Source organism: Barbatula barbatula, assembly GCF_947034865.1.
Source record: "Barbatula barbatula genome assembly, chromosome: 12".
Taxonomy (NCBI): Eukaryota; Metazoa; Chordata; class Actinopteri; order Cypriniformes; family Nemacheilidae; genus Barbatula; species Barbatula barbatula.
The window spans coordinates 16552049-16566787 of record NC_136775.1 but is presented as its reverse complement, the minus strand read 5'-3'; the positions used below and the strand labels follow the sequence as shown (position 1 = coordinate 16566787).

Below are 14739 nucleotides of genomic sequence, written 5' to 3'. Positions count from 1 at the left end.
ATAATTTCTATAATATACTAAAGTATAGTGTACTATAATTTCTATAATATACTGAAGTATAGTGTACTATAATTTCTATAATATACTGAAGTATAGTGTACTATAATTTCTATAATATACTAAAGTATAGTGTACTATAATTTTCATAATATACTGAAGTATAGTGTACTATAATTTCTATAATATACTGAAGTATAGTGTACTATAATTCCTATAATATACTAAAGTATAGTGTACTATAATTTTCATAATATACTAAAGTATAGTGTACTATAATTTTCATAATATACTGAAGTATAGTGTACTATAATTTCTAAAATATACTAAAGTATAGTGTACTATAATTTCTATAATATACTAAAGTATAGTGTACTATAGTATCTATAATATACTAAAGTATAGTGTACTATAATTTTCATAATATACTGAAGTATAGTGTACTATAATTTTCATAATATACTGAAGTATAGTGTACTATAATTTCTATAATATACTGAAGTATAGTGTACTATAATTTTCATAATATACTGAAGTATAGTGTACTATAATTTCTATAATATACTAAAGTATAGTGTACTATAATTTCTATAATATACTGAAGTATAGTGTACTATAATTTCTATAATATACTGAAGTATAGTGTACTATAATTTCTATAATATACTAAAGTATAGTGTACTATAATTTCTATAATATACTGAAGTATAGTGTACTATAATTTCTATAATATACTAAAGTATAGTGTACTATAATTCCTATAATATACTAAAGTATAGTGTACTATAATTTCTATAATATACTAAAGTATAGTGTACTATAATTTTCATAATATACTAAAGTATGCTGCAATTCCGACAGTTTAAATACTATAGTTATTACTTTTATTCTGAATGCGATTCATCTAGATGAAAGCTTAGATGACGATCAATATTCTGTATTTCTTATTCATGCGTAAGACACTGCAGTGTGTGACAGAAGCTATATAAATCTCTATATATTAATATACAGTATGTATATCCAATTCTGTGGCACAGTAGTTTTGGAACAATAGTTTGTTTTATTTGAGTCTGACGTGTGATTCTCTCCGTCGTGTTTAGCTATGTTCTGCTGGAGCTGGTGGAGACAGAGAGAGATTATGTGAGAGACCTTGGCGCCGTTGTGGAGGTGGGCATATCTTCAGTTCAGTGAAATCACTATGGTGACAGTAATGATGGATTTGAGAGCATTCAGACCGACAGACGGTCATAATTGGTGGCTGCCGTCAGAATTGAATTGTGTTCATTCAGTAAGCATCTGTTTTTGGAGTTTGTGCTGAATTGATCTTTTGAAGAGCCTCTCTGAATGTCTTGTGTCAGCTGTACTGGCACAGCGCGGGACAGGAAATGAGAGGTGTTTGGATTCGCCGATTCCTTAGAACGAGGGCTCTTTGAGATCGCGTTTTATGTTTGGCTGTCGCCGTGGTAACCGTGTCCATGTCTTCCGGCACCTGCAGGGATACATGAGCAGGATGAAGGAGGAGGGCGTTCCAGACGACATGAAGGGAAAAGACAAGATCGTCTTTGGGAACATTTACCAGATTTATGAATGGCATAAAGAGTATGTGGGAATACAACGCACAAATCTCCAGTTAGGTCATGTCCGCTCACTGATGTTGTGACTCTGAATTTTGCAGCTTTTTTCTTGGTGAACTGGAGAAGTGCTTGGAGGATCCTGATAGACTCGCACCGCTGTTTATCAGACAAGTAGGAAATCATTTCATTGTTCAGTGTAGTTTCAACTATATTCAAAAATAAAAATAATCATTTCAGTGTTCAAAAACTGATTCTCTTTATTGTCTATTGGTTGCATGAACACATACTGCAGTCGCACACTAGTGTTTAGCTGTTAGGTTTCCAACTTCTAAAAAGCATTTCCGTGCTAATAGAAATTTTTGTTTAAAGACCATGAAATTTAAATTGACAATTCACTTTCTCACATTTTGAACATTTGTGTGCCGTCGTAATCTTTAATCGAAAACATTCACTTCCCCAGGAACAGCCTTAGGGCTCCAATGACTGACTGCAAAATGGTCATTCAAAACTGCCTCCATTTTGTTAGCAACGCCCAACTTCCCCTTTCAATTGACAAAATCAAGTCCCGCCCTACATTTTCTTTCTAATTTCAGAATACACACATATTCGTGCCATATGACCCCTTTAAAAGCACATTTAACCTCAAAAATACTTATTTTGTATGTAGTTTCTAGCAGTAGTATACATAACCAGTACTAAACTCGTAACATTTCTTTGTAATTTAACTCTGGGATACCCCCTGAGAAATAACTTGGACAGTACATTATGCACAGCTAGACATGTAATATACCAACTCATGAACTCCTGCAATTCCTTCTTGAAGCACCAGGGGTTCCCAAATCCCCGTTTGGGAAGCTTTGGTTGGACTAATGCGTTAAAGCAAAATAATGTCAACATTGATGAAAAGTAATTACGAAATATTTTTCTCATAATATCTATTTCTGAATTTGATGTGTTTATATTTACAGGAAAGAAGATTGCACATGTACATCGTCTACTGTCAAAACAAGCCCAAATCAGAGCACATTGTTTCTGAGTACATCGACACATATTTTGATGTAAGAGTTTCCGTCTGACATTTAAATATGACTCATAAACAGTGAGACAGACTGTGATAACCGGACTGTCTCGTCTTTACTCATCTCCCTCAGGATCTGAAGCAGAGGTTGGGTCACAGACTACAGATCACAGATCTGCTGATCAAACCCGTACAGAGGATCATGAAGTACCAGCTTCTGCTGAAGGTCAGGGCTCTCGTAAAAAATCCCATTAAAAAGAGATTGTCTTTTTGTGTTCTTTCATCATAAAATGACTGTCTCTGGTTGATTCTTTGTAGGATTTCCTCAAGTTCTCCAAAAAGGCTAGCTTGGACACTATAGAACTAGAGGTAAGGATATTTGATGACACGTCTAGGCCAAAGTATTACATTATTGGTGCGTGTTAACTATATATTGTCTCGTGTGTTTGTTCACAGAAAGCAGTAGAAGTCATGTGTGTTGTTCCTAAACGCTGCAATGACATGATGAATGTCGGACGCCTCCAGGGCTTCGATGTAAGCATTTTCTATCTTTGGATTTTTGGATTCAATTTATTGTCATTACACACATACAAGTACAGTGCAACGAAATGTATTTTTAGAAGAAGATAAAGCATAACATGGGGAAGGTGAGGAGAAAAACATGTACACAATACACCATAGACAAGACTTGCAACAGGGATAAGTAATCCAGTTCCGACAAACAGCCATCTGATCCTGCTGCCATGGTGGCGCCGTATACAGACCCGCTTGTCAGGCTGGCGGGTCAAAGCGAAGGAGGCGATGGATCTGGGGATGGGAGACCACCTCTCGAGTGCGGCCTATGTTTGTCTGTGTGCAGTTGCAGTTGTTGTGTGAGGAAGGCAAAGCTAAAAACAGTTCTGTCATCATTCACCCTCTGGTTTCCTCAAACCTGTATACATTTTATCATTACACTGTATACAAAAGAAGATATTTGTCAACCAAACTGTTCTGGGGCACCATTGACTTCCATGGCAGGAAATGGAGCCGCAGTACGGTTTTGTTTTCCACATGCTTCTTTTGTGTTCAACAGAACAAAGAAATGTGTGCAGATTTGAAACAACTTGTTGGTGATTAAAAGGGAGTGACCCCTTAACAGTTTAACTGTGCCATTTTATTTATTTTCCCTTGTTTTAACTTTCCTTTGTGTGTTTTTAATTCTCGGTTTGTTCCATTATATATGTGTAAGGGTAAGATCGTAGCCCAGGGTCGACTGCTGCTCCAGGACACTTTCATGGTCTCGGACCAGGACGGTGGTCTTCTTGCCCGCATGAAGGAGAGGCGCGTCTTCCTCTTTGAGCAGATAGTTATCTTCAGTGAACCTCTGGATAAGAAGAAGGGCTTCTCCATGCCAGGCTATCTGTTTAAGAACAGCATAAAAGTATGTAGACTTTACTAACCCTACTGAAAAAAGGTTAGGCTAGTTTTAGCTGGTTTTAGCTGGACAGGTTGGAACCCACCAGCTTAACACCAGCTTGACCAGTTTTTCCAGGCTGTGTGGACCTGCTTAAACCAGCTACATCCATCCGTACCCAGCTAAGACCCGCAAGTTTCCAGATTTGCCAAGCTGGTGCTCAGCTGATTTTAGCTGGTGAGTTCCAGTCTGTCCAGCTAAAACCAAGCTGGGAGACCAGCTTTAACCAGCCAAGCTGTGAACCCCATACACGGTATTCTACCCGCTCTCCTTGCTTAAAATCTCTTTCTGACCTGTAGGTCAGTTGGTTGGGTCTAGAAGAGAGTCCTGACAATGACGCTTGTAAATTTATTTTGACGTCGAGATCATCGTCTGGCAGTACAGAACACTATGTCATCCACTCCTCCAACCGACTGGTTTGCCAGGCCTGGATCCAGCAGATCAGCAGTATCCTGGAGAACCAGAGAAACTTCCTCAATGGTAACGAAAGTGTATCTCTTATAATACCCAAAGTGCCCATCATAGCAGCACTTTAGAGAAACATTCACAACCTTCAAAAGTGAAATAATTGCCTGATGTGAGATTCGTTCCTGTTTTGATCCATTCTCCATCTTAACATTTTCATTCATGTCCAGATGTCTGATTCTACATTTTCTTTTCTCTCAGCACTGACTTCACCCATCGAATACCAACGGAACCACGTTGGGGCGAGCGGTCTGAGCGGCCCCAGCAGCAGCGGACTGCCAGGAGGCAGCAGCAGCTCAGCCATTGGCCCTGGCTGCGGTTCGCGATCCCGGACCTCCAGAATCCCTCAACCGTCCTCACGTCTCCCCCAGCCAGTGCAGCACCACCACGCCCCCGCCCCAGATGACCGCACCTCAGGTACGTGCCCCCTCCCTGACCAGGACGTTAACGGTGAGGTCCCCAGGATGCAGGTCCTCGAGAGTCCTCTGAAGGAGCTACATGAGGAGACCCCCATCCCGAGAGCAACAGTCGCGCCCCTGTCTCTGGCTCTAACAAAGCCCCGTCTTGGGGCGCCCTCGCCCATTCTCTCCCCCTCTAACCATCAGAACTTCACATCCTTTACAACAAGCATCCCGGCTCAGAAGGTCTCTCCGTTTTGGGCCTCGATGCCAGTCTCGCCCACTGGTAGGCCAGGCTCGTACACAGAGCAGAGCGAGATGCAGAGTCGTGTCCAGAGTCAGAACCGCCGTCACTCGGCTCACAGTAAGGAGCTGGACCGCATCAGTACCTGCTCGTCCACCAGCGAGCACTCTGTGCACTCCACTCACAGCAATGGGGTAAGAGCCAAACTCTAACTCCAACGAGGCCTAGTTCTGCTTCACCCCCACGTCCGGCTTTATACTAACCCGCTGGGGTGCTTGGGCCTGGAACTAGAAGAGGATTCTCAAAGGCTGATGTGGAAATTAACCGGTGTGGTTTGATTGTGCTCAGCCACTAACATCAAGTTAACTCGGCCGAACAGTCGAGCATCTGTGCTGAGTGTCTGCTGTCAACCTGCAGGACGTTCTTTCTCTCTTTGTCTATGAGGGTCTAATACACGAGCGTTGGGAGCATGTGATCCAGCCAACTAACATTTACTAACACTTTATTTAACTTGCTTGTGCCTTTTGGACAGACTTTAAATTGAGTTTTTAGGATTCCAAAACATTGACGAGTGCAATTTTCGTTCCTGTTATGACAAAGGTCTTATTTAAACAGGAAGTTTGGTCAGAAAATATCCTGAAGAAGGGCTTGTTCTCTTTAAACTGTTTAAATGACTCAACTTAGAGTCATGTTCTCGTTCAGGAGAGTTTTAGAGCACAAATCAAAATGCCTTCAGTCCGTTCTCTAGAAGGAAACTCCATAGGCCTCGATTAAGCAAAAAATCTAATTTGCCTTGATTTTTACATAACTTTCTACAAATGAAGACAGATTTACTTGAGAAGCAACTATAAGTTTAAATCTTGTTTTCTGAAAAATACGATCGAACTAAAGGGATAGTACAGCCAAAAATTAACATGCTGTCTTCATTTACTCTTCCTCGAGTTGTTCCAAATCTGTAAAAATGTATTTGTTCTATTGAACACAAAGCAAGAAATTTAGAGTAATGTTAGCAACTGACATTTCTGGGCATCATTATCTACCATAGAAGGAAAAAATATTGTCCATTTTTTTGTGTTCTGTTTAACACAAAAGAAGATATTTTGATGAATTGGGCAAAGCAAAAAGTTTTGGACTACCACTTTGTTTTTTTCCACTATGGTATTCAATGATAACCCATAAATGTCAGTTTCTAACATTCTTCCAAATATCTTCCTTCGTGTTCAACCAAACAAAGGCATTTATACAGGTATGGAATTGATGTATTTTATGATGGAAATAAAAATTTTGGGTGGGGGAGAAAAATGTGAGGAATAAAGTCTTAATCCCTGGGAACCAGATAGATAGATGGATGTATTGATGGACGGACAGACAGACAGACAGATAGATAGATAGATGACACTTTATAAAGTCACTTTGAAGTAAAGCATTTTCCATATGTATTCATGTAAATATTTTAATTGGAAGTGCAACGTATTTGGTGTCAGTGGGATTGATCCTTTAGTTCAAAAGAGGATTTTCCAAACTCAATGACTTCGACATGTAAATCTGGTTTTCCTAGAAATGCTTTCTCTTGCTTTAATTGTTGCTTGTATGTTTTCCTCGTACTGACTAAATATATTGTCCTGTATGTAATTTCTCATATGCTTTATACGGCTGAATATGCATATTTGAGTAATAATAATGCACAGTGTGTTGTGTTGATGTGTCATGTTTGTGTGTCTACTGTCAGAGTGAAAGCAGCAGCAGCAGCAGCAGTGTGTCGACCATGTTGGTGACTCAGGACTATGTGGCTCTAAAGGAGGATGAGATCAGTGTATATCAAGGAGAGGTTGTGCAGATATTGGCCTCCAATCAGCAGAACATGTTTCTGGTTTTCCGTGCCTCCACCGAACAAGGCCCAGCGGCCGAGGGCTGGATCCCCGGCTACGTTCTGGGTCACACCTCCACCATCATCCCCGACTACCCCGACGGAACACTCAAGTGAGGATTGGTTATTGTATTTTTGGTTATTGATGGATAAATCAGTGTTTCAGGATCCTGGAGTGTCCCATCACTCATTTCACATTTTTCTTTAGTAAAATGTGCACTGGTTATGGGATGGTTCATTCAAAAAAAACAATTCTATCATCATTTATTCATCCGCATGTCATTCCAGACCTGTACGACTTTCTTCTACAGAACACAAAAGGAGATATTTTGAACAATGTTAGTAACCAAACAACATTTGGCATTGTATGAACATTTCTTAAAATGTCTTCTTTTTTGATCCACGGAGGAAAAGGTCACATATAGGTTTTGAGTGACTTGAGGGTGCTTTGACGCCAAATGTGAATCGCCCCTTAGGGTACTTCGGGGAAGGTCTGCATTTGTTTAAAAAGAGCATATAAAATATTTCAATTTCGAATTTCATGTCCAGTGTTTTCTCACGTGGCAAGTAGCCGTGTAATAAGCGGGATAATGTACAAACAGACCTACTCTTTGTTCCAAATATCTTTCTTTGTGTTCAACAAAACAAATAAATTGATAAGAGATTTGAGGTTGAGTAAACAAAGACAGCGTTTAGATTTCCGGGTGATCTATTCCTTTAATGTTACCCCTTTTCATCAGTACAGTCCATCAGTGCCAGTCGATGCTATTTTGACAATGTGTCACAACCTCTCAACAGGAAAACAAGCTGTTAAATGAACTGTTAAGTGTAAAAAACTCTTCCTGACTTGCACATTTTCTAGTCTTTACCTTTCTAGTTCTGCGTCTAAACACTGTTTTTTATTTATACTTAGAAAGTCTTCATCATGGCACACAGCCCTCCGCATCAGACGAAAGTCCGAAAAGAGAGACAAAGAGGCCAGGAAGGAGAGCAAACCGGAAAACGGCTATCGCAAGTCACGAGATGCACAAGCTAATAAAGTTTCTGTAAAGGTATAGCTTTAAACATGCAGCGTTTTAACAGCATTAAATAAGAGACATTACAATGTTGCTCATCTTATTTTTTGCAGCTTTTGAATCCCAACTACATATATGATGGTGAGTTTGAATATGTTGTTCTTGGAAATCTCGAATCGAAAAGTCATAATGCGAAACACGAGAATGACTGTACGTTTCTGAATGATCGGCAGCAGTTCCCCCAGAGTTTGTTGTCCCTCTGAGCGAGGCGACGTGTGAGAGGGATGACAGCGTGACTCTCCGCTGTAAGATCTGTGGGCAGCCCAAAGCCTCGGTCTCCTGGAGAGGACCTGACCAGAGCACTCTGAGCAATGGCGGCCGATACACTCTCACGCACAGGTAAACACACACACACACAGCATTACATGTAGTGCAGGTATCTGGACGGCAGGGGGCGCTTTTGAGCCTTTGGATGGAGAACACGTCATTTTGCACTTTTATAATCTTACTGAACGAAACATGTAACACATTTCTGTTTAAATGCGAAACCAATCTGCTACTATTTTACTTTAACACTTACTTCATAAATCCCTAAATCTCATCTTCGCACTTAACATCTGATTTTCATTTTGAGTAATTTCATACACAAGTTACGAATAATACCGTCGGTATAAAAAGTTGAGCCACTTTTGCACATTCAGTATTGAGGATTAAAGCTTTTAAACAGTACATTGGATAAAAATGAATAAACCTTAGTAACAATGGGTCTTTTTGACAAATCTCACAAAATGGGACTTATCACCCTGAGGTTGTTGTTTTTTTGTGTACATTTCTACATTATATCACTTATTAAACACCTGTTTAACTGACAAATGAATGGCCATAACATATGTTTTGTTAAGTGTTTATTTGATTATTGGAGAGACTTAAATAGATTTTTCAAGTTTTAAATAGACAGACCTCTGGGCACTGCTGATAAATGTATCTATGTGTTTGCTCTATGTTTAGCGAGACAGGTGAAGTGACCCTGCGTATCTCACCTGTCGCACTGGACGACAGTGGTACCTACACCTGCATAGCCTCCAATGACGTAGGCTCAGTGACATCATCAGCCTACCTCAGCGTGCTCGGTCAGTCGAGTTTGACAGCAAACCTTTTTTGCAGATTTATGAGGAAATATGTATTTGCTTTTAAAATGTACAATTTTGAGGTCTTGTGTTGATGTGCAGAACTCCGTTTAATCTTGAATCTGTATCTTTGCCCAGAGAGAAGTTGAAAAGAGAAGTTTAATACCAGTTGATACTTTTAATAATACTTGTTGTTGTTTTATCTCAGGCAATTGTGACGGCATCCTCTGGAAGGATAACTTTGAGTCGCTCTACACTGAGGTCATGGAACTGGGGAGGTACATTAGTGTTCATGTATATAATATTGTTTATATTCACATTTTCATTCAGATAAATGAAGCTAAACAACAATAGCATGCAATGGTGTAAAGCTACACTAGATTGTGTAAATTCGTCATAGCTCTGCAATACATATTGTAGTTTGTAATATGATTTGGCATTACACCCCTTTAGTAACAGCATAAAACAAACAAATGTGTCTCTGTTCACATGCTAATATTTGAAACAGGCTAATGTTTGATTTGCCTCTGGCGATAGAGGCAGGTTTGCTGTCACTAAGTGGTGTGAGCAGAGAGGAAGCAGGCGGTCTGTGGCCGCTAAGCTTGTAAATAAGAAGCTTATGCGTCGAGAGCAGGTGGTACAGGAGCTGGCCGTCCTACAGTGTCTTCAGCATCCTCACCTGGTGACCGTGCTGGACACCTATGAGACCCCAGCCAGTTACATTCTCATCCTGGACATGTATGTGAACTTACCATTTGTTTATCTGTGACAATTTATTCATACAATGATGATCGCTATAAAAGATGTGCTTTAGCATTATTGAACCCTTTCGTGCATGAAAAAGACCTCTCCGGATGTCCTGTTTGTTCTTATTGCTCCTGAGAAACTTTTTTTACTCACTTTCACGTCGTCATTTCTATTCGAGTGGACGGCGTGGAGGTGACCATGTATAGGAAGATACACTAGTGTGCCGTGTAGTGGCTGATGTGCAACTATGCATCAAACCAATGCAAACACAGGAAATGACTTCTTGATAACCATCCACTGTAGGGACTTCAATGCACGAAGGGGTTAACGGGAAAATGTGAAACTATAGTATCGTTCTTATACTTTACATTTTTTTCAGTGCCGATCAAGGTCGTCTTCTGGACTACATAGTTAGCTGGGGGAACCTGACTGAAGAGAAAGTGACTCTTTACCTGCGGGATATTTTAGAAGCTTTACATTACCTTCATGCATGCAGAATAGCTCATCTGGACTTGAAGGTGAGACCTACTCTTTGTTCATGATCAATTAATAATTAATAAATAATTTCCCAAAAATAGTGATGCCCACACATAAGACATACAGTGATTATTTTTTGTCATTTATATTGTACACACAAATGAAATGTCTCATTTATGAGATCATACATTTTTTATAGTTTGCTTTGTATTGTGAAAGTCTTTTTGAAGATATGAAGATATTTTGTGAAAGGGTTAATATATGGATCCCCAGTGTTTTTCTTCATGCATAATAAAATAGTTAAAACCCAAATCAATGCAAACAAGGTGTCCAATTATTCCATATAAATGAATTCCTTTAGTGAAACTAAACCCTTCAGCTTCAGATTGCTGTCCTGACCACCCTGTCTGGTTTATCCTGCTATGACCAAATAAATGCTCTTAATGTTTTCTCCTTGTGTATCTTTCCCAGCCTGAAAACGTTGTGATGGAGCATACTTCAACCCAGCCTCTCGTCAAGCTGACGGACTTCGGTGATGCGGCGCATCTCTCTAGCGCCCCCTACATCCACCCTCTGCTGGGCAGCCCTGAGTTCTCCGCCCCTGAGCTGGTCTTGGGTGAGCCAGTAGCTCTAGCGTCTGACCTGTGGAGTCTGGGTGTGCTGGCGTACGTGATGCTCAGCGGGGCCTCCCCATTCCTGGATGAAAGCGTCGAGGAGACCTGTCTGAACATCTGCCGCCTCGACTACAGCTTCCCGGAGGATTATTTCTACGGCGTGAGCCAGGTGGCGCGGGACTTCATCCGCGTCTTACTGCAGGGTGAACCGTGCAGACGGCCCACTGCGCAGGTTTGTCTGCGGGAGGAACCCTGGCTGCATCCGAACGCGGCGTCGAGCTCAGCTCGCCTCGACACTTCCAGGCTCATCTCTTTTATAGAGCGCCGGAAACACCAGAATGATCTGCGGCCCATAGCAACCCTCAAAGCCTTTCTGCACGGCCGTCTCATGAGCCACACCTGAGATAATGCTACATTCCAGACGGAAGAATCGGAGGTGAAATTTCCCACTTCCTACTTAAATGAGGTCCAGTTAATCATACGTCAAATGCTAACAAAAATATGTTTTTTATGCTCACCATGCCACAAAATAAGAACAGTGTAACGAAGTCTTATAACGAAAGGTGAAATTTACTACAGTAAAAATTATACTACAATACAGTAATACCGTAAGTATGTATGATTACATACAAAACCGGTCAAAAGTTTTTCTTCCCCACATTTTTGAATAATTGTAAACTCAAAATGTTTAAAGCTTACAAAAATCGAAACTAATTTAACTTCTAGCATCTTTAAAGTAGCCGCCCTTTGCGTAACATTAGCAAAAATGTCCCATTTTATCATACAGGGGCCGGATTCACCAAACTGTTTTAATACAAAACATGTTGTTCTTGCTCTTAAGATAAATTATACATAGTGAGTATGAATGTTCCTTCCTAAGAAGTTTTCAAATATTTTTAATAAAAGGACATGCTGTAAATCAATCTTGAGGGAAAAAATGATTTTAAGAAAAAATATGGAAGTAAACAAGAAATGTCTTCTTAAAAATGTTTTGTGAATCCAGCCCAAGCTCCTTAATTATTTGGTACAAGATATTACAATGTTGAGGCACTTATATTATATGTCTACAAAAGAACATTTGCGAAAGCATTTACACACACACCTATACATTCAAAGAACCTGAGAAGTCAAGTATTTCAAAACTATTGACCCAAGTGTGTATGAAATACGATTGATCTGTCACTTATTTGACGTTATCTTCAAGTAGGAAGTGAGAGAATCTCCGAATTACAATCTGTCTGGAACGCAGCATAAACATAGAAGCAACCGACAGCAGTTATGTTTTCCTTGCTTAGTCTGGAGGATAGTCCACAAAAAACGAAATATATTTTGGTCACAAAATCTGTGGCGTAACGTCGGATTCGCTTTCTCGTGAAGTTCTGGGCGAATCATGGAGGAAGTCTGGTGAAAATACAGAAAAGAATATAAATAAATATTCTGAAATCTCATCATGGTTTTAGAGCCACAATGTATGTTGAGATGGTTCCTGTTTTACTGCTGCTGACAAAACTCTGAAGTCCCCTTCCCTACCCTTAAAAAAAACATTTCTGCCACATTTCTTCTTTTCTTTCTTTTTATGGACGACAAAAAAAATGTGAATTAAGAAGGGAGGGCTTTTTTCGTTGTTGATGTCTTATTTCGAAGGTTATGTTTCCTGAGCCAGATAAGGTTAAGCTTTTTGTACAGACAGTATTTCAGTCAGGTTGTTTCAGTGGAGTACTGTAATTGAATAGATACATTCAGGAAAGATGCATTTTGTACAAACCCTGTATAGAAGCACAGTAAAGATGATTTCTTTATCCTGAACGTTTTGGAGAAGAGCTTATTTGGAGATACGGATATTGGCTCGATTTTGACATTAATCTCAAGATCATTTTAGCTGTGCACAAAGTTTCAGGTTCGGTAAGCGTACAGTCATATTGGAAACCTGAAGCAACTTATCGACCAGCTGCAGCTCTTCCAACAAGAGGAGTAAAAGAGAAACGCTTCACATGTGTCTGTTCTGCCTTATGTTGTAAATAAACTGGCGCTTCATTCACGTTCATTTTCAGTGTTTCCAATGCTTTCTCACAGGCTGAACGTCACCTTTGACCGATACGAGTACGAGGTGGAAAGCCGCCGAAAGCAGGAGTTTTGGTAACCGTGGCACACGTGCACTCTTTGTAATTTGTTGAGATTTCTATGTGCAATGTTGGGGCTTTAACATTTTGCAGATATTTATAATAATTTGTGTTCAGTTGTAAAGTACACGTGTCGGCCACTGCAAGTTGAGATGTTATGATGTGTCCGTGGCTCTTTTGCCGAGTTCTCTGTGTCAGTATTATTTTGTAAGCTTAAAGCCTCATTGGTAAAATCGGTTGTGTCTACATCACACTTCCGTTATGAATGTCGCTATTGATTTGTATTGTTAACCCAAAGTTTAACGATTCTTCTCCCTGTTTGGTGACTTGTCTTTTTGTACCAATAAGTTATGAATGCAGTTATGACTCCTGACCCGTATTGATTGTTGATTTATTTATTGTGTCTCGTTCGGTTTTTGTTAATCGAATTTAAGTATGTAGTGCTTCATATTGTCGAATTGCAAGGAGTTTTTATTTCCATTTCGCTTACTAATGTAAGTTTGCATGACTAAATGACAAGTAATATTCCATTCCGACTACATTTGTTGGTTTCGGTTCACTCTGGGTTAAATATAATGTACTGCATTTCTTGTACAAGAAGAAGAAGAAGCATCTTGGTCAACTCAAGTTGCAGTGGTACAATGACCAAAATAGCAACCGTGGTTGGTATTTGTAATTTACTGGATATAAGATCGAGGTTAATCATTGGGTCAGTATGTTTTCTTTTCAACTGTAGGCCTATTTAAGTTAGCTTATAATGTATAGATGTACAGACACCATGAAACCTGAACGTAGCTACACCCTGTTTTTTACAGTCTAATGTCATTTTGAATGTTTTTGACGATTATTTTTGCATGTATATTTCTTTGTACAGAAACCATAACTGTTTGCACATTCTGTGCTGTACATACGTTACTTTACCCTCAGTTATTTTTGAGATTAAACATCGGAAACATTTTATTGGTACCACTTGCCTCCAGTGTTTTTATTACGTGCCATTTTGGTTTGGCACGTGTGCGTTGTTGTATCGTGCTGTACACGCAGTAACATTGTTTACACATTAAATTTATTTTTTATGTTCAAACACGTTTCCTGTCTGGGTCTCTCGAGGCCTCCGGTAGACCATCCGGACAGGCAGATGTGAAAAGTGAACTGTTAAAGATCCAGAGAAAAGATAAGAGATGAAATAAAACTCCCCTCATTTAACAGTGCGCATGCAACGCAACATAACAAAGAGACAAGTTTGCAGATTTCTTTAGGAGAGTTGAAACTGTGCAGTTGATTTTAATCATGTATAAGCTGACACACTCAATGAACCTGTCCGTTTGGTGTTTTGTTTCTTAGCAAATCATTCAGATGCATCAGTTGGTTTCGATCCACTATTAAAAAGTCGTGTAATGTTGATAACAATTGCGTGCTGTTTTATAACAACTGTACGTCCATGTACAGGCGAGTTGCATGCATGCGTGCGTAACTGCATGTAAGAAAAGAAGAATACTTTGCTTTTTGCAGAAAGGTTCGTGACTTTATTCTGAGCTGTTTTGACACGTGGGGCACCTGTGGTTGTAAAGCCGATTGTGTGAATATAAGTGCTTTGTTTTTGATGAAGTGTGAGCAGCGCA

General features: G+C 39.7%; 1 protein-coding gene across 3 annotated transcripts in view; it reads left to right on the top strand.

Annotated features, from left to right (window-relative positions):
• The window catches only part of triob (trio Rho guanine nucleotide exchange factor b), a 49098-nt gene extending 35015 nt beyond the window's left edge, over positions 1–14083 (top strand). The window contains exons 32-50 of one of the 3 annotated variants that reach the window (XM_079469649.1): positions 1098–1164; positions 1493–1596; positions 1673–1742; positions 2540–2629; positions 2723–2815; positions 2908–2958; positions 3046–3123; positions 3818–4009; positions 4342–4522; positions 4709–5343; positions 6879–7129; positions 7930–8068; positions 8146–8173; positions 8269–8431; positions 9041–9162; positions 9368–9437; positions 9697–9897; positions 10286–10424; positions 10855–14083. In XM_079469649.1, coding sequence (XP_079325775.1) covers positions 1098–1164; positions 1493–1596; positions 1673–1742; positions 2540–2629; positions 2723–2815; positions 2908–2958; positions 3046–3123; positions 3818–4009; positions 4342–4522; positions 4709–5343; positions 6879–7129; positions 7930–8068; positions 8146–8173; positions 8269–8431; positions 9041–9162; positions 9368–9437; positions 9697–9897; positions 10286–10424; positions 10855–11400 — 3220 coding nt within the window. In that variant the 3' untranslated portion in view covers positions 11401–14083. Of the gene's footprint in view, positions 1–1097; positions 1165–1492; positions 1597–1672; positions 1743–2539; positions 2630–2722; positions 2816–2907; positions 2959–3045; positions 3124–3817; positions 4010–4341; positions 4523–4708; positions 5344–6878; positions 7130–7929; positions 8069–8145; positions 8174–8265; positions 8432–9040; positions 9163–9367; positions 9438–9696; positions 9898–10285; positions 10425–10854 lie in introns of those variants that run through there. The other 2 variants (XM_079469648.1, XM_079469650.1) reach the window with 2 other exon arrangements.
• The last annotated feature ends 656 nt before the right edge of the window (positions 14084–14739 follow it).